Source organism: Wyeomyia smithii, chromosome 3 (genome assembly GCF_029784165.1).
Source record: "Wyeomyia smithii strain HCP4-BCI-WySm-NY-G18 chromosome 3, ASM2978416v1, whole genome shotgun sequence".
Taxonomy (NCBI): Eukaryota; Metazoa; Arthropoda; class Insecta; order Diptera; family Culicidae; genus Wyeomyia; species Wyeomyia smithii.
Genome location: NC_073696.1, coordinates 194711723 through 194735684, shown reverse-complemented (window position 1 = coordinate 194735684; position 23962 = coordinate 194711723). Strand labels below are relative to the sequence as shown.

Sequence of the window (23962 nt, the reverse complement as noted above, 5' to 3'; positions counted from 1 at the left end):
TCGGTTGATTATAAACACGGCAGACAGCACAGCTTCACACCATAGCGACTTCGGCGCATTGGCTCCAATCAGCATCGTACGTACCTTTTCAATCAGAGTTCTATTGAATCTTTCCGCAACTCCGTTTTGCTGGGGTGAGTAGGCTACTGTTGGCTCGACTTGAATTCCCTTTGCTCGGTAATACTCCTTCTGGATATTTGAGCAGTATTCACGTCCTTGGTCCACAGTGAGTTTTGAAAGTTTTGTTCCACACGCTGCCGTTGCCATCGCCTCAAATTCTTGAAATTTTTCAAATACCTCTGACTTTTTCCGCAACAGGTATACGGTATACCATAGCAAAATGGGACTGATCATCGATGAACGTAACAAAATAACGGTGCCCGTCCCATGACGCTGGTTCGATCGGTCCACACACATCGGAATGTACTCGCTCCAACAGTCGATCAGCTCTATCCCTTGTGCCATTGAACGGATCCCGACTTTGTTTTCCCAGGACACACGCATCACAAAACTTGATTTTCTCCGGCTTGAATCTTACACCAAGAGCAAGATTTTCACGGACCAGAGTGGTCATTCCACCTTTGCTGATGTGACCAAGACGACGATGCCAAAGATTTGCAAACTCCGATTCAGCCAAACTCGCATTGGCACGTTGTACTGCAATTTCCACAACGTAAAGATTTCCTCTTGAATGGGCCGTTGCAATCGTTTCACCGCCCTTCTTCATCGTTACAAACTTTTCGTTGAACACAACATCTACACCTTCCTTCGTTAGCTTCTTAACAGACATAAGGTTTTCCCTGAGAGCCGGGACGTAGAGGACATTCTTTGCATGCACCGTAACACCATAGTTGCTCTTTCCGATGATCGAACCGGCTTTGGCCACCAGAGATTCTCAGCTCTTTGCCACATCAATGTACACTGGTCGATCCAAGATTAACACGGATGAGAAATGCTGCTTTGAATTAACCATATGGTCACTGGCCCCCGAATCCAAAAGGAACTCTATCTTATCGCTGTTATGCTTTCTGTTGCCTTCAGTATCCGCCATGAAAACAACCGATCTTGACTCGTTAACTCGTCTGTCGGCAACGTTGGCATTGGTCTTCTTTCGGCAATCTTTCATCATATGGCCACGTTTGCCACAGGCGTGGCACTTCCCGTTAAATTTGGAGCTTGTTGTCTTTTTACGTTGATCTCCAGCGAATGCCGTGGGTTTTTCATCGTTGGGTTTTTCATCGTTTGTATCGTTGGTCCTTCAACTAGAGCGAGCGATCTGCTTCCGAATTACCGTTTGCTTACCGGCCGACTTTTTAGCGAACGTATCTTCGAGAACCTTCCACATCTCTTTAGTCGTAGACTTCTCGCGGATACATCCCAGGTACTCGTCCGAAATCAGGCTCATCAGCAGGGACTTGGCCTTGAAGTCCATGTCCTTGAACTTGGCTGCTTCCGCTTCCACAACTGGACAATCCTTCACCACTGCATCCCAAACTTTCGAGGCTTCGAGAAACACCTGCACGCGGAACTTCCAAGTATCAAAACCGTTTCCGGCAAACTGTGGAATTCCGTGAATCTGCTTATCGCCCATAACCTATTGATGTGTGATACTTCAAAGCCGGGAAAGTGAAATAATGCTTGATGGTTAATGCTTGAAGAGATTTATTTTATGTCTTATAAAGTTGACGGTGTGATAAGGAATGCTGAGAAAAAGTGAAGTGCTACAAACTTTGGTTGCTGTGATGGAGCTTATCGGGGATCACTGATTGTTAGATCTACAACACACCTTAACCCTTTATATAAAATAAATCAGTCCGGAAAATCGATCAATATTGTTCTTGCTTAAACCTTAAACTCCTGTGAAATCACTTGACGTTTAAAAAATATCGTGCTCGGTTTTGTTTTGCCCGTTGATTGCTCTGTTGGCCAGAGGGGCTTATTTAGTCAAAAGGAAACCATCGAAGTATTGCAGAATGCAGTGTGACGGGAGGGTAAATGGGGAGAAGCCTGAGAATGCTTAAGTTCTTTGACATCAAATAACCTGATTCCACTAAGAGACGAACCCACGCATCACAACTAGTGCGGGATATAGTCCCAACTGTATGAGCTATCGTTAAACCATATGGATTATCGTTCGTTTATTATTATCGATTTTGCGGGATTCAAAGTGAACTTTATAGTTTTGCAGGCGCGCAGCTCCCCAGTAAAATTTTTTATCGAGGTTTGGCTTTTGTGTAGTGTTTGTCGTGTTTTACGTATTTGAACCATCGTCCCTTTGTTTTCCCGCGTAAATCTCTGGGGGCAAAGTTGCCGGCTCAGCATTTTTTTTAAATAATCAATATAAATAATTTAATTTTCTCATATTCTTATTTGTTTTTAAATTACATAATAATAATTCCACCTAGAAGGTAATGAAAAATCAAATGCCTTCATTCATTTTTCATCTTCTGTAAGTTCTTTAGTATGCGTTTAAAGTTTTCTATTAACCATTTATTCAATAAATGCTGGCAACTCGAATGCCGGTAGCGCAATTTGGCTAAAAAAGAAGAAAAAAGAAGAGTCTGCGAGTGGAGAGACATTGCATTTTTCTCTTGAATGTTAAGTTGTACGTTGTTCTTGTGCTTTCGTGTTTTGGTGATACGTTTTTCCTTCGATAAAATAAATTGTTTCCGAACTCGTGGTATAGACATTGAAAAACGGTTCTAATGGATGCCGATACTTTGCCGTACGTGTCGGAGTATGCAAAAAGCAACCGGGCATCGTGCAAACTTTGCAAGAACAAAATAGACAAAGATGAACTACGTCTTGGGGCGATGGTGCAGTCGGCGTTTCACGACGGCAAACAAGCCCAGTGGTATCACGAGCGGTGTTTTTTCCAAAAACTTCGGCCATCTACTGAAGGAGATGTGGCTCACTTCGAAAATCTGCGCTACGAGGATCAAGAGAGGATTCGCCAAAAAATCGGTAAGTTCAACCCAATTCTCAAAGAAATATTTCGCATCGTAATTACTAATTCTCAGTTACTAATTATTCATGTTCAAACATTTACTACAGCTGCGATTGGCACTGGAGTGGTACCCCCGAAAAAGGGTGGAAAAGGAAAAAAGCGTTCGGCTGAAGAGACTGTTGCATTGAAGGATTACGGAATTGAATATGCGTCATCCGGTCGTGCAATGTGTCGTGGATGCGAAATAAAAATTTTGAAAGATGAACCAAGAATCAAAAAAGTTGATTACACAACTGAAGTCGGCATGAAGTATGGTGGTCAGGCACTGTGGCATCACATCGAGTGTTTCGCCCAGGTAAGTTTCGCATTCCCGTAGAGACGTAGATGCTTCTTTGTTTCTACTAACCTCTCACTTGATGCCAGGTGCGTTCTGAATTGGGGTACTTCGAGAAGGGAGAGATGTTGCCAGGCTTCAATTTAATGAAAAAAGAGGATAAAGAGAAAATTAAAACTTTGTTACCGGCGATTAAAGTGGAGGATATTCCAGTTAAAAAACTCAAAGCTGAGCCAAAAGATGAAACCGATTCCGCTCAAGAAGCTGTTGATGAAAAGCTTTATGCTACACAACAAAAAGCGTTCTACAAAATTCGGGATAAGCTGAAGGATCTTGACGTAAAGAAAACAGATTTGATCAGCATTTTGAAACGGAACAAACAAGCGATTCCGGAAGGTCCGAGTGAATGTTTGGAACGGGTGTGTGACATCTTAACCTTTGGTGCGTTGCAGCCTTGTCCCAAATGCAAAGGGCAATATGTACTTCAGAAGTCAGCCTACCAGTGCGAGGGAAACCTTTCTGAGTGGGTTAAATGTTTGAACACAGATAAAAAACCACCACGCATTCCAACTAAGCTTCCCTCTGAAATAAAGAAGTCCTATTCGTTTCTTGAAAAATATAAGTCCGTAGTTAGCGACCGCGTTATCAAATATGTTCCTCCTAGCTTGAGTACAACAATGAAGAAAGTCAAAAAGGAGGAAGTTCTTGAGCCGAAAGTAAAGCGTGAAAAGCCCCCACTGTACAATATGCAGTTTGTGATTCTCGGCAAAACCGAGACCCCGAAAGACCAACTCAAAGATAAGATTCAAAAGCTCGGCGGCAAGGTTGTAACCAAAATTACTAATACTATTGCTGCCATAATCTCTACTCCATCAGAAGTAGAAAAATTGGGAAGCCGAATGCAAGAGGCGAAAGACATGCAAATTCAGGTAGTTCCGGAAGATTTTCTCGAGGACGCTAAAGCGGGTGGTGCATTGTCCTACATTACGAGCAAATCCATTTGCGATTGGGGCTCGGACCCTCATACTCGTATCCCGCAGGACGAGGAAAAGTCCAAATCGAAGAAAAGCATTTACACGAAATCGATACCAACCAAGATGACTCTCAAATTGAAAGGGGGATTGGCCGTGGATCCGGACTCGGGACTAGCTGACGTGGCCCATGTGTACAAAGATGGCAAGCTGGTGTACAATTGCGTTCTGAACAAAGTGGACATTCAAACTGACAAGAATTCTTACTTCAAGATGCAAGTTTTGAAATCAGACATTGGGCAGCGGTAAGTTGTGATTTTGATGATGTTAGTTGATGTTTTACAACCGAATAATTTGCTTTCCAGCTACTGGTTCTTCCGTGCCTGGGGTCGCATAGGAACGACAATAGGCGGGAACAAAGTGGAAGATTGCGATACCATTTACGACGCGATAGAGTCTTACCAACATCACTTCCAGGATAAGACTGGCAACTCGTTGGAGGCACACAACAAAGGTCTTTTCAAAAAGCGTCCTGGTTTGTACTATACTGTAGATATCGACTATGGAGATGACAAGACGAAAAAGCTGACAGAAAATAATAATATCAAATCTAAGTTAGAACCTGCCGTGCAGGATCTGGTGCGAATGTTGTTTGATGTCGATACCATGAAAAAGGTAATGTTGGAGTTCGAATTAGACATGGAAAAAATGCCGCTCGGAAAGTTGTCACAAAAGCAGCTCCAAGAAGCGATGCAAGTACTGACGGAAATATCAAACTTGATTGTTAACGGAGGCAGTAACCAGCAATTCATTGCCGCATCCAATCGTTTCTATTCGTTGATTCCACATAATTTTGGTGTTGAAACTCCTACCATTTTGGACACCGTGGAACAAGTTAGAGATAAACAAGCCATGCTCGAAAGTTTGATGGAGATTGAAATCGCTTATAGTTTGTTGAATGCTGAAACGGATGATACCAAAAATCCATTGGATGCTCACTATGAGCAACTCAAAACAGACATGGAAACACTTAAGCGTGATTCGGAGGAGTTTAAGCTGCTCGAGAAGTACGTGAAGAATACTCACGCTGAAACGCACACCGCGTACCAACTGGAAGTGAGCGAGATATTCAAGATTCAACGCAAAGGTGAAATTCGCCGATACAGGCCGTTCAAAAAACTGCATAACCGTAAACTTTTGTGGCACGGATCGCGTCTCACTAACTTTGTCGGTATTCTGTCACATGGTTTGAAAATTGCACCACCTGAAGCACCCGCTACGGGTTACATGTTCGGAAAGGGTATCTATTTTGCCGATATGGTTTCAAAATCGGCTAACTATTGTTGTACAAGTTCTCTAAATTCTACCGGTTTGATGTTACTATGTGAAGTAGCTTTGGGAGATATGCAAGAGTTCACACAGGCTCACTACGTTACCAAACTACCGGCAGACAAGCACAGTACCAAGGGCGTGGGTCGCACTCAGCCAGATCCCAACGACGTTTACACTCGGCCAGATGGTGTTCAGATTCCGTACGGTAAAGGAGTTACGCAAGATCCAAATCTGCGTACGTCTTTGCTGTACAACGAATACATCGTATACGACGTAGCTCAGGTCAACTGTCAGTATTTGTTCAAAATGAACTTCAAGTACAACTATTAAATGGTAAGCGGTTGAAAATTTCACACCAAATGAGATTCCTATCTTTTCAAATACAATTATTTTTAAACCGTGTTGTGTACAAAACATCACGATATGTTTTTACCGGTATATTCTTTGATTTTTATTCGTTTACAGTAATATGCATATTCGTACCGCGATAACAGTTAAAGGTATGCTTATCATTGACTAGAACATACCGAATTCAGTCTGATTCGATTACATTGTTAACATAAAAAATCGGTTAACTTCAGTTTCCCGGTTCTACCTCAATTCCATATTCATAGTCGATCAGATCCTCAACATCGTCCTGTGAAAGTAAATAGCTTACTTGATAGGTTGACATTGCGACATGGAATGACTAAAACCTACAAAAACTGCAACGGAGGTGAACTTCTGCAACTGCTTTTCGTGCCTTTTCTTATGCTGTGTGTAACCACTGCTTTTTATAAATCCTTTATTACAAACCTCGCACCGGTACGGCCGATCACCGGTGTGGATGCGCCGGTGGGTACTTAAATCCCCCTGCTGTCGAAATGATTTGCCACACTCTGGACAGGAAAATGGACGTTCCCCTTAAAAATATAGAATTTTTTACCTGATTTATTCGTTTTGATGCGTGGTACACTGCCGCTCCAAGCATAACTGTCCCAGCGTCCATTAGGTTTGCACAGAATATGGGACAGTTATGCTTGGAGCGGCAGTACATACCTGTATGAATACGCTGGTGGCTTTTAAGCAAAAATACTCTTGCGAAGGCACGATTACAAACGGTACATACATGTGGTTTTTCTCTGGTATGAGTGCGACGATGAACCTTAAAAAAAAACAAAAGACAGAACATTAAATATAACACAGCAAACTTATCATCCAGTTTAAGTGTAAACCTTCAAATTGCTGCTCTCAGCAAATCCCCTGCCACATATATCACAGTGGTACGGTTTAACCCCGCTGTGACGTCTTTCGTGCAGTTCTTGACCACCCACTGTACGGAATCGTTTCGAACAATAGCTGCAGGGAAAAGGCCGTTCCTGAGTGTGCACTCGAACGTGCGCTGCAAGGGCTGATTTGGATGCAAACAGCTTCTGGCAATATGCGCAGGAATGTCGATTTTTGATATTACAGCGTTCTTCCAAGTGATCCCCTATTAGTTCTCCAGAGCAGCGCATCTCGGTTTGACTGGAACACTGGTGTGTCGATTTGTGTTTTTCGAGGTCCTCCTTGCTAGAAATCACATAGAAATGCTAATTTTAAGATAGCACTATTAAATTAATGTCACCCTTACCTTTCAAAAACTGCTAAGCACACATCACAAATAGACTTCTCATGAATGGCTATGTGTTTGGTAAGGTTTTTCTGCAGCGCAAATCCTGCCCCACATTGTGGGCATATGTAACTTAGTTTCAGTGCATCAGAGGAAAGCGTTGGTTCAAGCTCAATATTTTGGGATACCAGATCGAAATCGATCAAAGTGCTTGATTTATAAGACAATTGATTAATTTCTACCTCTTCAAACTCGCTATTTTGACTGCTGATTAAATTGTCGTAATCAAATTCCTGCAATTCGGGGTCGTCAGGAGATTCTGCTATGATATATTGAATTACAGATTCATGTTCTCCATTTGGCTCGTCTTTCATTTCTTCCTGTGTTAAATCCAGTGTCCTTTTCTGTTCAGCATCCAGCAGCATCTTTGATTCATCGTTGGCATCTTGAAAAATCTTCTGTGTTCTCTGGCATTGTCGCCGGAAACGGACAGCGTTAGCCAAATGGTTGAGGCAATCACCGCATATACTCTTAGAATATTTGTCACTAACTGATATCTGTAATATGTAAACTGGAAGTTAAGGTAATCTAAATTAATTTAACAAAGCTTACTGAAATTCCGCCACAGTCGGCAATCAAATCGGATATTTTACTGTTAAATTCATCCAGAATATCGAATACATAAATCATGTCACTTTCCTCAACAAAACAGCATCGGCAACAGTCGGGCATAACAATGTACGAGTTTTCCATGTTCAATTAAATGATAAACCAAAAACGCAAATTTCAAGTACACATAACTAAAAATTATTAATTATGCTGATTTTTGCAATGGTTACTGTGATATTTTTGCTTGGTTTTCGATTGGATATTATTTGCTTGGTTTTCGATTGGATATCAATGTCGAATTCGTTTTTACGGCAGGACTATCCCGTCCCGGACTACGCTTTGCAGCTTAAAAAAAAACACTTTCCGAGCAGTTGCAATGGTGTGCGTATAATACCAGAGGTAGCTGTCACTTTTGTTTTGGTCATTATCGCCATTGACTTTTATCGCGTTTGTGCTGCTGTACGAAAAATTTGCCAATTTACTGAAAAATGAATAGAAAAATAGAAAGATTGTGTTAATTTTAATTAAATTTCAAAACAAAATATATCCAAAAAGTTATTTAATTCTTGAAAGTACCATACCTCATTTCGCATGAACGCTTATTTCTTTTAAAAGTGAATTCTTAATATTTAGCAGCGTCAGATTAATGAGCTTAGTGTTGGTCATTTCAAACATTCGTTTATTCTTGATAAAGTAATAGGGTAACGACCCTAAAAATCGCTTTTCCCCCATTGTTCGCCCCCCTAGGGGAACTTTAAACTTACTGTAATTACGGGAAACGATTATATTTAACACTTTGAAACTTTTCAATGTTGCGTGTGCACTTAGGAAAATATTTCATAATTACAAAATGTCAACAACAACAATTCAACAAAGTCAACAATTACAAAAATTATGATCGAAATAACGTTGTGAAGAGCACAATTTTCTGCCAAACTAAACCGAGTGGCAACAAATCTCAGTGGAAAATTTGGCATATATCATTTAGTTTATATCAACTTTTGTGAAAGTTTTTTCTCAATTGTACTGTTATTGCTTGATTTTTCTGTTCACAGAATTAAAACTTATGAAATTACTGTAGTTTCATACCTCAATATAATGGTCGAAATTAAGATCCCATATTGTGCCTTTAACCCCTAAACTCACAAATGAACCCAATTTTCGACTCCGTGGTAAAATTAAAAACACACTTAAGCCTGTAGTACACTCTTTGACCAAGCGTCAAATATTTGTCACTTTTTGACAGATAAAAATTTGGTCAAAGATAATTATTTATCACTCTCCAATTTTTACATGGGGCAAACACGGGCAAACAACAACCATGATGTCAAATAAATTTGACCATTATGTCAGGAGGTTAAATATTTGACCATTGGCCAAAGAGTGTAATACAGACTTTATAACTAATAAATTTTAACTTGAGAAATGGTAAGTAAGAATGGTTAAAGTTCTTAAAAATCATTGATGAGCGTTCTTCATTCTATTTGCAGCAACGAACTGAGAAATATCGTAGTAACTACGGAGAGGCTGAAATTCCCGTCGCTGTTCTCGAGTTAACTACGTGATAAGTAGAAGGGATCAAATAAAACTGCCAAACATTATGAATGCCTAGATCGCCGATCCGACGTCTCGGCGGGTTTGTTTTGCTCGACAGCGGAAACAGCCATCACGGGCTATTTAGTTTAGCCTCGATATCGATATGGAACACAGGTCGCGTTTTGTTTTGGTATTTTGAACTGTTTTATTTTGCAGTTTGTGTTATTTTTGGTTTTCTTCTTGGTATTCTAGCGAAGATCCGGGGTCCGTTGGAGGTACTTTGCCGCCCAGTAAGGGTTTCACTGTGCAACTTCAAGTGTGTACATGGTAACCCCCCAGGGTTTTATATATTGTCTTGTTATAAAGTTTTATTAAAGGCTTAACTAATGATAATAAAGGTGCTGCCATACTGAGCACGAATATAATGGCATAGTTCTCTTTGACATCTATGACTCGAAAGTATAAGTCCAGTCTCTACCAGGCGAGGACTCAGCATGATGTTGACACTGGATTCGGTGAAATTTTCGGTACCTTCTTGTGCAGGGGAATTTACAGTATGTTGAAACATACAATAAAAACATAATTTTTTCACTTAACTCTTGCTAAAATCAAACCCGATCATAGAGCAAACAATTTTAAATAGCATTTATTCATACAAATAGAAATTTGTTACTCCATTTTCTCAGATGCTTGCTGATGTTACATACGTCTATTTGAAAACTCACGCTTGAAATATTGTTCCATGTCGAGTTCTATTTTGAATTACTCTCAAAATAAACTGGAACAAAACAGACCAACGCATTTTGCCTCATTTACCGAATGATCTGAGCAACAAAGACAACCCAGTAAATTTTTTTCGCTACTTCACCTCGTCTAAATCTGTTTTCGTAGGCTATCTTGATTTTACTGCAAGCGGACGAAGCGAAGAAGTAGCGGTGACGATGTAAAAGTTTCCTGCTTTACAGGTTTTACACCATATTCTCATTTTACATCATGATGATGACAACCCAAAGAAGATGCGGAAGTAGAAAAAGTTCGTCAGCATAATTGGTAGGTATAATTACTTCGCCGTTCGTTGTAACCTGCCGTATTTCATCAGCTTGACAAACCCAACAAACAATTTGGTTTCGGCCGAACTAAAGCTTAACAAGCTGTTATACAACAAAATTGTTTGTTAGGACATCATCGTGTTCGTGTATACTTACATTTCGTTTTTTAGCTTACCACCGAGTATTGACCCAAAGATGCTATGATGCTGCGAATCAGGTGTGAAGAGTACCGCTGGAAAGATTAGTGTCCTGTAGAGCGCAAATTTAGTGCGGATCTGTAGCTGCTTACGTAATCCGCACAAGACCACTTCGTGGCACCCCTCGTTATCACACGTTCACGACTGTACCAAGATAAACAAAATCATGAACTACTTCTAAAGTATCCCCATCTATCACCACTGTAGCATCAATACCCGTAAGACTATACCACGCGCTCTGCCTGCCCCTTTGTACATACGCCGTTTTGACAGTGAGTAAAATTTCCGAAACTTTCCACGCGCTTTAACAGCTCTACGATTTATCCAGCTTTTCACGCACCATTTTTTTTGTAAGATTTGGACCACTGCGACCATTATTTTGATCTTTTGTGGTATACCTCTTCTTTAGTCTAGGTACTCGTGGCAGACATATCACTAGTGATGGAAGTGATCGTCGTTGTCATACCGCACCCTTTCTCCCAATTAGGCACTGAATTTCGTATGAAATGTATTACCTCATTAGGATTCGCAGACCAAACCTCAAAAGGCTCCAAAGTTCCTTTTCCAAAGGCTCTTATTCTGCGCTGTATTAGTGCACTGCAGTGGCAGGGCAAATGTTCTGCGGTTTCACATTCGAACCCGCAGAGACGACAAATTTCGTCATCTGACTGACCAATTTGTTTCAGGTGATGCTTGCTTGGACAGTGTCCTGTAAACAGTCCAGTAATTGTCCTTAGCCCCTTTTATTCAAACTAAGCCATTGCTGGCTTTTCTCCACGCTTGGTTTTATAAAGCGCTTAGACTGGCGTAGCCCTACTGAGCATATCCAGTTCTCTTGTATAGTCCTATGTTCCCAGGTTCTCAATTCTGCTTTTAAGGCGCCTGATGACATCCCACAGAACGGTTCTGGGCCAATAAAATCGGTACATGACTCCAGTCTAGCTAACGTATCGGCTTTTTCATTGCCTTCCACTCCGCAGTGACCAGGAACCCAGTATAACCATACTTGGTTCCTTTCTGCCACTTGTTTTAGTGAAAGGATGCACTCCCATACTAGCTTAGAGGTACATGTGAAGGCTTTTATTCCTTTAAGTGCTGCTTGGCTATCAGAAAAAATGCATATATTAGCATGCCTGTATTTCCTAGCCAAACAGACTTGTGCACATCCATAAATTGCAAATATTTCGGCCTGGAACACTGTAGGCCAACGGCCCATTTTTATCGAAATACTTATCCCAGGACCATTTATACCTGCTCCGGTTGAATCATTCATTTTTGAGCCATCTGTGTAAAAGACGACAGAGCCTTGTCGAATATTCGGGCCACCTTATCCCCAAACTTCCCGTTCGGTCTCTATGATTTTGGAAGGTATTTCGAAGTTTGCTTCTGTATTCATCCAGTCTTCGATACCTGGTATATGTTTGCTCAGCTGGAAATGTTTGAGGATTGCCAGCTGGCCTGTCTGATCTCCATCAGGTACTTTTTCAAGGCGTGTTAGTCTCAATGCACTTTTTTACGCCTCTACACACTTAATCTATCTCGGCAAACTTCCCAACAGCTGATTGAGCTCGGCGAAGTTGTTAACGAATGACAGCAATAAATTTCGACGAACATTCAGCAAATATATCGATTTACCGTAAACCAGCAAGTATTGACGTTTCGTTTGCCGAAGTTCTTGAAAATTCTGCCGAGAACTTGTAGAACATTTCGCAGAGTTTATCAGCTGTTGAGTTCTCGGCAATAAAATCTGAGTGTGTGGTTGTACTACCTGGTGGAGTGGTAATAGATGCAGAATTGCATCTAAGGCTTTTGACGGAGCACTTTTCATTACTCCTGTAATTGCATTACAAATTAGCCTTTGCAACTTGCCAAGCTTGTTCTGCGTTGACCTTTCTTTTGTTTTAGACCACCACACTAGCGAGGCGTACGTTATTCTTGGTCTTATTATTGCCTGGTACAACCAATAAATCATACTTGGCCTTAGACCCCATGTTCTGCCAACAGCTTTGCTACATGCCCAGAGGGCACTCGTAGCTTTACCGATGACATATTCAATATGTGCATTCCAGCTGAGTTTCTGATCCAAAACCACTTCAAGGTGTTTGGCCTCAATGGAAAGCATAAGTGTGGTTTCACCCAATTTCAGGCTATCTATGTTATACCTTCTCTTCCGAGTGAAGGGAATAATGGTTGTTTTTGAGGCGTTAATGGTCAGCCCCCTCGTTCACACCATTCTAAAGTGCAGTTCAGAGCTAACTGCATTCTTTCCGATACTATACTGTCAAATTTTCCCCTCACAAGAATAACTACATTGTCGAATACTTCGAAACCTTGTTCAGTCAGGTTTCTAAGCAGCTGGTCTACAACCAGTGACCACAGCAAAGGCGATAAAACTCCACCTTGCGGGCATCCCTTTGTTATTTTTCTTGTGAGGGTGGTATTTCCCAATACTGCAGTTATTTCACGACTGTTCAGTATTGTTTGAATCCATTTTGAAGCATATATATCGAATCGATGACATCTCATTGCTGTGAGCATTGAACGATGGGATACATTATCAAAAGCTCCCTCTATGTCTAAAAACGCAGCAAGTGCGATATCTTTTGCTTCTATAGATTTCTCTATTTTTGTAGTCAGCATGTGTAACGCATCCACTGTTGACATGTTGCTTCGGTATGCAAATTGATATTTGCTTAGCGGAGAGGTTTTGATGTAAGTTGATTTGACGTGGTAATCAACGAGTTTTTCCATAATTTTTAACATAATGGATGTTAGACTAATTAGTCTGAAGGCTTTTGGAAGTGTTCTGTCGCGTTTCCCTGCCTTCGGTATGAAGATCACTCTCGTTTTTCTCCAATTAGTGGGTATATAATCAAGTGTTAAACTAGCCCTAAATATCTCGGTTATGAACGGAATTATTACCCTTTTACACCGTTGAAGCATTATTGGCAATAATCCATCCAATCCCAAGGACTTATAGGGCTCAAAGGAGTTAATTGCCCATTCCACTCTCGATTCAGTGAAGATATCGCAGGCTATCCAGCTTTTTACGCACCATAATAACGGGTGCTATAATGCACGTTCGTAATTTGTGAACTTCTGCTTACTTCAGATTTGTGATTTCTGCAGTTTTGGCAACATTAATGTTGCCAGATTTATTGTTTTTCGTGCGAAATACATGAAGAGTCAAACTGACGTAAGCAGAGTTGTCAAGAGGGTAGGTAACATATTACGATTTTTTCATTATAGCGTCCGCCATTATGGTGCGTAAAAAGCTGGATAGCCTTGGAAGGTGACTCTCAAATCTTTTACTACGTCAACTCTTCCAAGAGGAGCATCGTCGATTTTATAATTGAACAATATAGGATTTTTACGTCGAGTGAAGCTAATAATAGAGCATTTTGAAACACTAATCGTAAGGTTCTTCAAGCGGCACCATTCTGCAAACTGATTAATAACATTTTGTAATTGCTTGCAGTCTTCCAAAAACCGTACAGCAAGAAATATCTTTAAAGCGTCAGCATATAGTAGTTTACATCCAGATGGAGTTATAAAACAAACATCGTTAAGAAATATCAGGAAGAGTAACGGTCCTAAGTTGCTACCCTGTGGAACTCCAGACCGGTTGCAGAAGGTACGAGATTCAGTGGGCCCAATCTTCACTGAAAGGCTGTGGTTTGTCAGGTAAGTATGTAGCCAATTAACAAAACCGTCAGAAGCACCGAGTCGGCTTAGTTTCCGTAACAAAATGTGGTGGTCAATGCGGTCAAAAGCCGCCTTAAGATCTGTGTACACTGTGTCAACTTGAGCATTTTCCTCTATTTTCTTAATGCAAGACGAGCAGAATTGAAGCAGGTTTGTGTTAATCGAGCGTTTGGGAAAAAAAGCCGTGTTGTTCTATTGTGATGTACGATTTCACTTTACTAAATAAAAGCTCACCCACGAGAATCTCCAACAGTTTTGACCCGGCACATAGAGATGTGATTCCGCGGTAATTCGTAATGTTGCATTTATCTCCTTTTTTTTATATACTGGGAAGATATATGATTTTTTCCATGATTCAGGAAACTTATTTTGTAAAAGTGATATATTACAAATTTTTTGTAGTGGCTTGCATAACACTTCAGCACATTTTTCAAGTACAATTGATGGTATTCCGTCCGGCCCGCTTTATTAGAAGTCTTAAGCTTTAGGAGACCGGCTTCGATATCAGCTTCGCTGAAGTGAATTGAGTTTAACTCGAAAACATTTTCGGGAATATTACACATGGCGTCGTCAATTTGTAAATCAGAAGCTACGGTAGGACTGAAAACACTAGCAAAGTGTTTCGCGAACAGGTCACAGGTAGTTTGAGTATTAGCAGACACCAGGCCCTCAAGAAACATATTAGATGGGAGTCCACTCTGCTTACGCTTCTCGTTAATAAACGACCAAAATCGTTTAGGCTCCTTTTTCAAGTCGTTTTGCGTACGTCTCACGTATTCGGAATACCGAAATTGATTTGTTGTGACTGGCCGAGTAAAACAACACGAATTTGTTATTTAACTTTATTTAAACCAACCATAACTAGAAATGCGTTTACTCGCGCGAGAACTAACTTTTGTACAACCAAACATGCACACTTAAATAAAAAAACCGAAGTCCGTAAAAAAAAGTACGGAACTCATCGGTATGTTCTAGAAAACACAAATCAATCCGCGAGTTTCCACCAATTTGACAAAAGCTCACCATTTATTTACAAATCTCATTTTTATTGAATTTTTACTTCACCGAGTTTTTCGGTATTTGCTCGGTTACCGAATATTGTAAAATTATGTTACCGAAAATACGCAATTTTGTTCTGTCACAGATACGATAGGAATATTATCCATGCACATCAAACGATTTTACCTCTGTAAACGAAAATTTGCATGTGATAGAAAGAGAGCGACTGGCCATTCCACATCATACCGCCGAAAGTTGCCATTTTGTTTTTGTTTGTTTAACATTTGAAGTTGAAAAAGTTCCTCCTGCCGGTAAAATATTATTTTGAGCAGAATATTAACAATGGACAGTGTTTTGAAGCAACTGCGGGAGCAACACGACCGCTCGGTAAAAATTTTCAGTATGTATATATTAACAAATGATAGCAATTTTTTTCAGGCTGCAAACAGCAGCATAAAATGTTGTTTTTGTAACGCATACGTCGCAGGTTATGTGACTGGTTTGCATCGCCATGTTAATGAGCATGTCCGCCAAAACCATTTTAAGGCAGCGAACATGATTTTCAATTGTACAATTCAACATTGTGACTGTCGATATGGCAGTTTTTATACTCTGAAACGTCACATTCTCGAAAAACACCCCCTAGGAGAAAACCCGCAAGAACGAAAATTTCAAGAACACATCCAACCTATCGAACACCAAACCGAAATAAGAGCAGAATCTAGCGAAGCACCTAAAGTTTCTTTTTTGGAAGATATCGTGAAAATTATAAACCTTTCCTTTTGTCGTATGACATCAGACGTGGGGTTACCGCAAGCTAAAATAACTAGTTTTGTAAAACTGTGTGACACCGTTGTTAAGCATATTACGATATACCTGAAAGAAAAAACACTCGAATTCTTTGACGACCACGATATATCAGTTGGCTCAGAAGATTCTTTAATTTTCCAGGATATATTTTGTTTGGATCATTTATTTGATGAAGTTAACACATTCTCTAAACAAAAAAAAATTTAAATCAATTAGCCATTTCTGCACCAGTTCCACGCGAACTATTGCTGGCCCGTCGGGAGGACATACGACATATAAACTCGGTTCCTAAAAAAAGTGCTAATAAACGAAACTGCATCATATATCAGCATTGTGGACACCTTAAAATTGGTATTCAGGGACCCGGAAGCATGAAAACTTTTATCTGAACCATATTTGTCGTCTACGGTTACACCTTGCGTTACTGAATACAGTTCCTATAAAACAGCCGAAACTTATAAACAAAAACCATTCTTTAAGCAGTATCCGGAAGCAATACGGCTTACTATTTACCAAGATGAGGTGGAGCTTGGTAATGCTTTCAGTTCTAGAGCAGGAATTAACAAGATCACCAACTTTAGTTTTAAAATTCAAAACATTCCTGAGAAATGGAATTCCTCACCCAGAACTGTATTTCCTTTAGTGTTTTGTAACACAATAGATGCAAAGAGGAACGGATTCAAAAAAATCCTCGAACCTCTAATTACTGATCTCAAACGACTAGAGAATGGGATAACAGTTTTTTATGGAGCACAAAATTTCACTATAAGAGCAGTCGTGTCAATTTTCTGCGGTGACACATTAGCGGTTCATGATGTTTTCGAATTACTTGGGCCTAGTGCGAATCTATTTTGTCGACTGTGTCAGATAACAAGGCATGACTTCAATGAGCAACCTTTCGCTGAATATCCTCCTCGTACCAGAGAGTGGTACGAAAATAATTTATCATCAGTCCAAGAAGGTCTAATAGCTTAGAAAGATTGTGGATTGAGAGCGTCCGGGTGTACACTGAACGAGCTTCAGTTCTATCATATAAGCGATAATTACTGTCTCGATCCTATGCACGATTTAGCCGAGGGTGTCGTTCCGTTGGTCCTACAGCTTGTTTTAGGACGCTATTCTAGTGACTAATGCATGAAAATTAACGCAACATACATCAATAACCGGATAAACACATTCCGATATGGGTATAGCGATCGCAGTAATAAGCCATCAGCTAATTTTAGCAGCGAGATGTTATTGCAACCGACGAAACATAAGATGAAGCAAACACCTTCACAAGCATTGTTGCTCTTGCGTGCTTTTCCGTTTCTTTTTGGCCACAGGTTTCCCAAAGATTGCAAATATATGCGAATGATCGGAGATTCGATTAACATAGTACGGATCATTATATCACCGGTAGTTTCAGAACATCTTTTGGGTCAACTAGATGATTACATAATGCAGTTTGAAAATATCTATTATGAAAACTTTGATCGTCGAATTAATAAGCTGCATCATCTCAGACACTATTCAACATGTATACGCAAAAGTGGGGCGATGAAGCAATATAATTGCCTCCAGTTCGAACAAACTAATAAAATTGATAAAAATCAAGCTGCAACATGTAGAAATTTTAAAAATATCTGCTACAGCCTTGCTAAGAGACAATGTTTTAGAATGGTTTTAAATATTCTGGAACGTCCATTTAATGATGAATTACTTCATCAATCGGGAGTTCTTACTGCCCGCGCTAAATGCATGAGTGAATCCTATTTACCGTCAGAACTAAAATTCGTATACCTTCCAAAAACGGTAACATTAAACGGGATTGAGTTTCGCCCTAATCTAGTCATCGGCCTGAAAAAACACGAAAATCCCCTTCTCCCATCATACGGAATAAATCAGGAAATAGTAGTGCATTCCAATAAACTATTTTTTCTTCTGCAAATTTGTGACACTACAGACTACAACGATTACTATGAGGCTTACGAGTTGGAAACTACAACACGGGTGGACTTTTTCAACATCGAAAATTGTTTCACACATGCAACTTTTTCCTTCTGGTCACCATACAATTGCACAACAAAATATATATCAAGACGTTGTTATAACCGCGACTATTGACGATGATTATACATGTATGTTCAAGGACATCATAGATGTTTTTGTTATGTTACAATCTAATTGTATCATATATATCATTCTTACAGGGGATGAAGAAATTTTTGATCTAGAAACATTCCTCGAGTTGAACGAACGTGACTACTGCCGACTAAAATTAACGACCAAAATGATAGAAAAAATCCAATCACAATTTAAAGAACAGTTACCTCAGCCTTCAACGGATGAAGAATGGATCCAGGAGCAGGAGATGGATGTTGTAGAAACTCAAAATAGTTGGGACACAGAACAGCCGTATCGAGGGATTTCCTTGGAAGAGGTGTGTATAGAAAACAAGTTTTAAAAACAACATAATAACTATAAGCCAAGAGGATGACAACTATGACACTGTTTTTTCATGTCTTAAGCCGTGTCCAATACAACCAGAACAATGTTTTGAAATGTTTATTTATATTGTATGTTTCTTTTAAAACAAAACGCGCCGAATCGTCGCCATAGAAACTGTATTACGACGATTTCGGCGCGCTTTGTTAAAAAAAAAAGGATAATAACAAAACAGTGAAACAGAGATGCCAGATGTTTTCGAAAAATGTCTGTAACTACTCGAAAACGTTTTGCAAACAAATCTGCACATTTGGGATCCCGGCAGTGAAAGGTATTTAACAGCAAATACAGCAATAATTCGAGCAAGTTCTCGTATGCTAAATATGTATCTGCTATTTCTATCGCAGGGTTACAGTATTTTTCCTAGAATCTCTCACTGTTTCGTTGTTATGTTGAATATGAATAAATATCTCTAAATATAAACTATTCTGATTGCACTGGTTGCACTGGATGTCGCTTAAGGCACATGATCATAATTTCCAACCAGAGACAGATTCCATTATTGAGAAGAGAAGGAAGAAGTCAATTGGCCATAATTCTCTAAGGTATCTGCTAGTTTCCCATTATTTACTCGTAAATTTCAACAGATTATTGAGATTGATCGAGTTTTTGAACGTACCGCTGATGGCGTAGCAATCATGGAGGTGCTAAGAGAGAATAAGAGACTCGATGGTAGCTTCATCAGGCGAATTGGCACACTGTTATGTGACTGTTTACAAGCGCTTTATGGATGGTAAGCATATATATACACTTTTTTTTTTAAAATAAACATAGTGGAATCATAACAAAATTCTTATATCTTTTAACCTCAAATAATTTTTACATTTAATAAAAAATACTAACGTAATTCAAACATTTTCTGATATGCAGCCGACCGAATAACTTTTATAAGAACCAAATAGCTGTTTCTCTCGTCCAATCATATCCAGCGCTTGCAGCGACTTCAGAAGTTCCACAGGTAAATATCAAAAGCTCACAATTGTTAATTTGTTTAAATCATTTTAGACATTATATGTATGCAGCAACCGAAAGCACAATTGTATACATTAAATTTGATTCTATGTTCACCTTTAGGGATTGTGGTTTCATGCTCACGCTAGAGGACTGAATCGACATGCGGGACGCCTTCATTATCGCATGAAGTACTTGGCGCGTAAATCAGAAGACCGTGTGTTCAAACGTCGCCGCCTGAATGAGTTGCCATCCTGCGGGAATATTTCTATTACACCTTCATCAGTGGAGTTCAACGAAATTGAGCTTGAGGAGTTGGTAAGACTTTCAGTCGGGGATCAAATGCTGAAAAAAAATATATTCAGTTTCTCAGATACTTGAACTAAAATACATAGTCCCCAACCAGCAAACAAGAGCACGTATTTTTGAACTATGGGAGATCACTTTCGTTAGCAGACATGGCAATGGCACTGACTCATCGTTTTCCAAGATGTTTGCTACGTTTCCTGTACTGTCAGCATATAAAGGTGAATTGGTGAGTATCAATACTGATTTTCGACCTAAATCGGATTAATGAAATCAGATATTTAAGGAAAATGAAGTTGTAGATATTCGAAATTTTGTTAACTGACTTCTGACGAAAACTACTAAAAAAATCAAAATATTGAGAATTTTAACGGGATTTTGATTCATGTCGTATATCATCGCAGGATGTTGATGTATGGTATGTATTATTTCATTAAATCGGTTTCCTCATTTTCCATAGAGGTTATCCTTTCATTTTTTCATGAGTTAAAAAAGTGAATCTTCGACTTTCTCGAGGCTTCACTTCCTGAAGTCCGATTGAGCTTAAATTTTCATGGAGGCTTTTTTAGAAAAGCAAAACTTTTAAGCCCTACCACTAAACAAACTTCAAGTAGTCGATATTTTTTGGCACCTCATTGAATATATTGCGTATACATGTGTACGCTATATAACTATGACTTCGCACGCAATATTTTGTTGCGTATGTTTTAGCACAAGAATTTTTTTTATAAAAACTCACCAAACCATTACGGGGTGGTGGAGAACGGTGTACAAGGGCTGTGAAGCTGTTCGTAAAACATACCTTCCTGGTTGCTTCAGAAGTTGATACTATATTTACAATGTTTTACCTGCGATTCCTTTTCATTGAAAACAAAATGCGAGAGCTATTATAAAGAATGTCGCTTTCGTTTCGACAATATTGAGTATTCTGCCATAATTTCTACGCGTTTCGTATTGCCGAATCAACTGACTATATTTTTTTTCAAAATAAATAACAAAACAAGAGTGTGCATGTTTTTTTATGTTGTTATTTTACTCCTTCCACAACTTAACATATGGTTGAGCTTTGCTGGTTGGCCAATGCATCAGTTGAAATGTTACACACTTAATTTATCTCGGAAAACATTCCCACAGCTAGTTAAGCTCGGCCAAATTTTTAACAAATGCCAGCACTATATTTAGACGAACATTCAGCAAATATTATCTGTTTCTTTTCAAAACAAAATGCGCTGGATTCGTCGCAGAAATCGTCGCCATACAGTTCGTATGGCTCATTTTGTTTTAAAAGAAACACAATATATCGATCTAACGTAAATCAGATGGTATGAAATTTTGTTTGCGAAACTCTCGAAAATTCTGACGAAAACTTGTAGGTCATTTCGCTAAGTTCATCACTTATTTTCAAGATTTTATTGATTTAGTGAATAATTACTTGTTTAGTAATTTTGAAAATAGATTGACAATTGAAATTAATTATCTTTCAGATTTCACTCGACTTTTCCTTGATGAAACCAACCGCAACACCATTTTTTGAATCATGGAGTGGATTAGAAACCAAAACACTCACCAAGTTTAACCAGCTACATACAGAACTCAGTCATGGTAGATATTATACATAATCTTTAAATTATAAAATAATATTTCGAAGAAATGTATTGCAGATTTCATCCGAGCATTGGCCATAATAAGAGATAAAAACTTCTCCAGGGGATCGAAAATGCGTCGAGATATTAAAACCAATAATCCACTAAGTGGAATAGTGCACTGGATTGAAGTAAGTCTTCGATTTTTCATATTGGCATTCTCTCACCTTTCATATTTTGTTTTTCAGGAGGAAGATGATATTCCTACAGCTGAATCAGATTCCTTTTTGTTAATTGTTCGTGGTGCATATTTGGCGGATTCCGAAGACTGCATTCTCCAGATACGGGAGCAGAACATCCCAATTGGAAGCGATTTACGATCTGCGTTTAATATTTATCTGGAAGCAATGACTGTATTTAATATTTCTCCTGCAGCTACCGATAAACAATTTTTTTTATTTTTTAAGAGTGCTGTTTTATGTGTAGATAACCTGGGCACAACAGGAACAAAATTTCTACACAGCTTGAAGTAAACCAAACTCTTTCTTACATTCAGTTGCATCATAAGTAATGATTGATCCAATTAATAACAATGCATTGAAATACTGCATCATAGTTGCTAATTATATCCGAAATTTTCCAAAAAAAAAAATCAAAATTTATATATAAACAGGAGCTCTATATACCTCACGGACCGTTCGGTAAATATGACAGGTGGACTTCTTCTTCTTTCATTACAGAATCATTCTGTCGAAATTGACACATGTCAGTTACATTACAAATCAATCTGTACTGGCTTGCATTACCGAAAATTTTACCGAAAGGTCAGCTGTTGAAATTTCGGTAAAACAATTACAGAAGTCAGTGAAATATTCTAAGTGTGTGTGGTTTTCGATCTAATAATTCGCGAGCAAAGCAGATTGAATATATAGGTATCATCGTATATCAAAGTACATGTGAATGAGGTATAACAACTTTCCCCCTCGTAAAAAAAAGGTTCCTAAAGCAAAATTACAGGTTCAGTCTTTGGGGAACTTTTATCGATCGTTTTGAACGCCTTAGGGGCTCGTCAGAAGGTTTGATTGCTGTTGGAGTTGAAGGACCAGCGATTAGTCCAGGAACTATATCCGTAAGCGATTCAGAAGGTTGAGATGGTGTAACCGGATGTTGACCAACGGATACCTGACCGGTAGGCTCAGGGGCACTAGCCACCGGGGAAGTAGCAGGAACCGTCAAAAATGCTCGTTCAGTGTCTACCACTTCTCGTGGAGTGTTCACCGAATCCTCTGGCAAGTGTGCACCGACTCCAGCAATATGGTCGACATGACGTTCCCATAATCTTCCGTCATCCAAACGGACAGTATATCGAAGTTTCCCAGCCTTCTCGACAATTCTACCGAACTTCCACTTGTCACGGGAAAGAAACTCGTACTCTTACTCGATCTCCGTCATGAAATCTTTTACTGTTAAATCGGAAGCATGTTTTATTTCGTTTTTCGGCAACATGAGATCTATTCTTGACCGAATCTGTCGCCCGAACATTAGCATGGAAGGTGATTGACCTGTCGAGGGGTGCAGCATCTTTCGGTAGGTCAGCAATATGTTCCCTATCTCTAAATTGAACTGTGATGTCGGACACTTCAAGGCTTTCAGTTTTTGTTTGAAGGTTTGCACGTAGCGTTCTACCTGTCCGTTCGTTGATGGGTGGTACGGTGCCCCCATCTTGTGTATGATACCGTTCATTCGCAAAAATTGTTGGAAAGATTCTGACGTAAATTGGACACCATGATCACTAACAAGTACAGATGGTATCCCAAACGTAGTAAATATTTCACGACACATTACCACCGTACTTTCCGCAGTTATCGATCAGTAAATCTTTATCTCCGGCCACTTGCTATATGCGTCAACAAGAATGAAAAATAGTTGAAGAGGTTGTTTATAAGACACGACCACAGAGGTAACGTAGAATACGACAGCCTGTCTTATGTCAATGTATTTCTTGGAATAGGTTTGGGAATACACTCAATTGGGGTTAATTAATTTAATAGTCTCTTTGCTCCAGATGACGTCTACCTCTGTAGCCGGCACCGCGGTTTCATTTGCTGCCGTATCCAAAACAAGAATGAAATTGAATTGTTTTGAGGCTGTCTTTTGTATCAAGTTGAACTAAGATATCTTAATTTAGGCAGTGGCTACGAAGAGGCTGTAGACAAGAGCAAATAGTGCATTCCCCATCTATGATATGACAGTTCAAATAATAATTTTCTGCATTTTACGATAGCGTAGATAGTTTTAGAACTGATTGCTGCAATTAGTAAGACTTGCGCGAAAAATTATGTGATTTAGGCTCACCAGCTCAAAAAATTCTTCAGATAAACTTTGAGGTTAATTGTGTTTGTCAATGCCATTTATTGACAACTGAATATTTTTTTTTCAACATGGCAAATTTTTTATTTACTTTTGGATGATTTACAGTGATAATTAAATTCTACATGAGGTGATTTATTAGCAATTACAGGTCAGACTCGATTATCCGGAACATCAAAAAAAAT

General features: G+C 39.3%; 4 protein-coding genes and 1 long non-coding RNA gene across 14 annotated transcripts; 3 read left to right on the top strand and 2 right to left on the bottom strand.

Moving 5' to 3' along the window:
- The first annotated feature begins 2534 nt into the window (after positions 1 to 2534).
- LOC129732714 (poly [ADP-ribose] polymerase) lies at positions 2535 to 6083 on the top strand. 2 transcript variants are annotated; one of them, XM_055693839.1, is made up of 4 exons: positions 2536 to 2964; positions 3055 to 3302; positions 3371 to 4557; positions 4618 to 6083. In XM_055693839.1, exons 1-4 carry the CDS (start codon positions 2706 to 2708, stop codon positions 5912 to 5914), a joined length of 2991 nt encoding a protein of 996 aa, XP_055549814.1. In that variant the 5' UTR covers positions 2536 to 2705; the 3' UTR covers positions 5915 to 6083. The 2 variants fall into 2 exon arrangements, with proteins under 2 accessions (XP_055549813.1, XP_055549814.1); XM_055693838.1 differs by having other exon boundaries at positions 2535 to 3302.
- On the bottom strand, positions 5985 to 18733 carry LOC129732718 (zinc finger protein 271-like). 7 transcript variants are annotated; one of them, XM_055693852.1, is made up of 8 exons: positions 18393 to 18733; positions 18052 to 18334; positions 7788 to 8265; positions 7197 to 7732; positions 6799 to 7135; positions 6623 to 6728; positions 6280 to 6486; positions 5985 to 6221 (listed from the first exon to the last, which is right to left on the bottom strand). In XM_055693852.1, the coding sequence occupies exons 3-8, from the start codon at positions 7926 to 7928 to the stop codon at positions 6211 to 6213; spliced, it is 1338 nt and encodes a 445-aa protein (XP_055549827.1). In that variant the 5' UTR covers positions 7929 to 8265; positions 18052 to 18334; positions 18393 to 18733; the 3' UTR covers positions 5985 to 6210. The 7 variants fall into 7 exon arrangements, with proteins under 7 accessions (XP_055549827.1, XP_055549821.1, XP_055549822.1 ...); XM_055693846.1 differs by having other exon boundaries at positions 6284 to 6486; XM_055693847.1 differs by having other exon boundaries at positions 6284 to 6486; positions 18271 to 18334.
- Positions 8213 to 9745, top strand: LOC129732721 (uncharacterized). Of its 3 annotated transcripts, none has more exons than XR_008729327.1 (2): positions 8213 to 8243; positions 9275 to 9745. It is a non-coding gene; the product is annotated as an uncharacterized LOC129732721 (long non-coding RNA). The 3 variants fall into 3 exon arrangements; XR_008729326.1 differs by having other exon boundaries at positions 8231 to 8338; XR_008729325.1 differs by lacking the exon at positions 8213 to 8243 and adding an exon at positions 8840 to 9212.
- On the top strand, positions 15613 to 22015 carry LOC129728973 (uncharacterized). The gene is made up of 9 exons (XM_055687448.1): positions 15613 to 15670; positions 18273 to 18502; positions 19155 to 19300; positions 19438 to 19525; positions 19642 to 19836; positions 19892 to 20053; positions 21309 to 21426; positions 21486 to 21598; positions 21656 to 22015. Exons 1-9 carry the CDS (start codon positions 15613 to 15615, stop codon positions 21938 to 21940), a joined length of 1395 nt encoding a protein of 464 aa, XP_055543423.1. The 3' UTR covers positions 21941 to 22015.
- A 403-nt stretch (positions 22016 to 22418) lies between these two features.
- On the bottom strand, positions 22419 to 23129 carry LOC129728972 (uncharacterized). Its single transcript, XM_055687447.1, has 2 exons — positions 22846 to 23129; positions 22419 to 22800 (listed from the first exon to the last, which is right to left on the bottom strand). The coding sequence occupies exons 1-2, from the start codon at positions 23127 to 23129 to the stop codon at positions 22419 to 22421; spliced, it is 666 nt and encodes a 221-aa protein (XP_055543422.1).
- Positions 23130 to 23962: the final 833 nt, after the last annotated feature.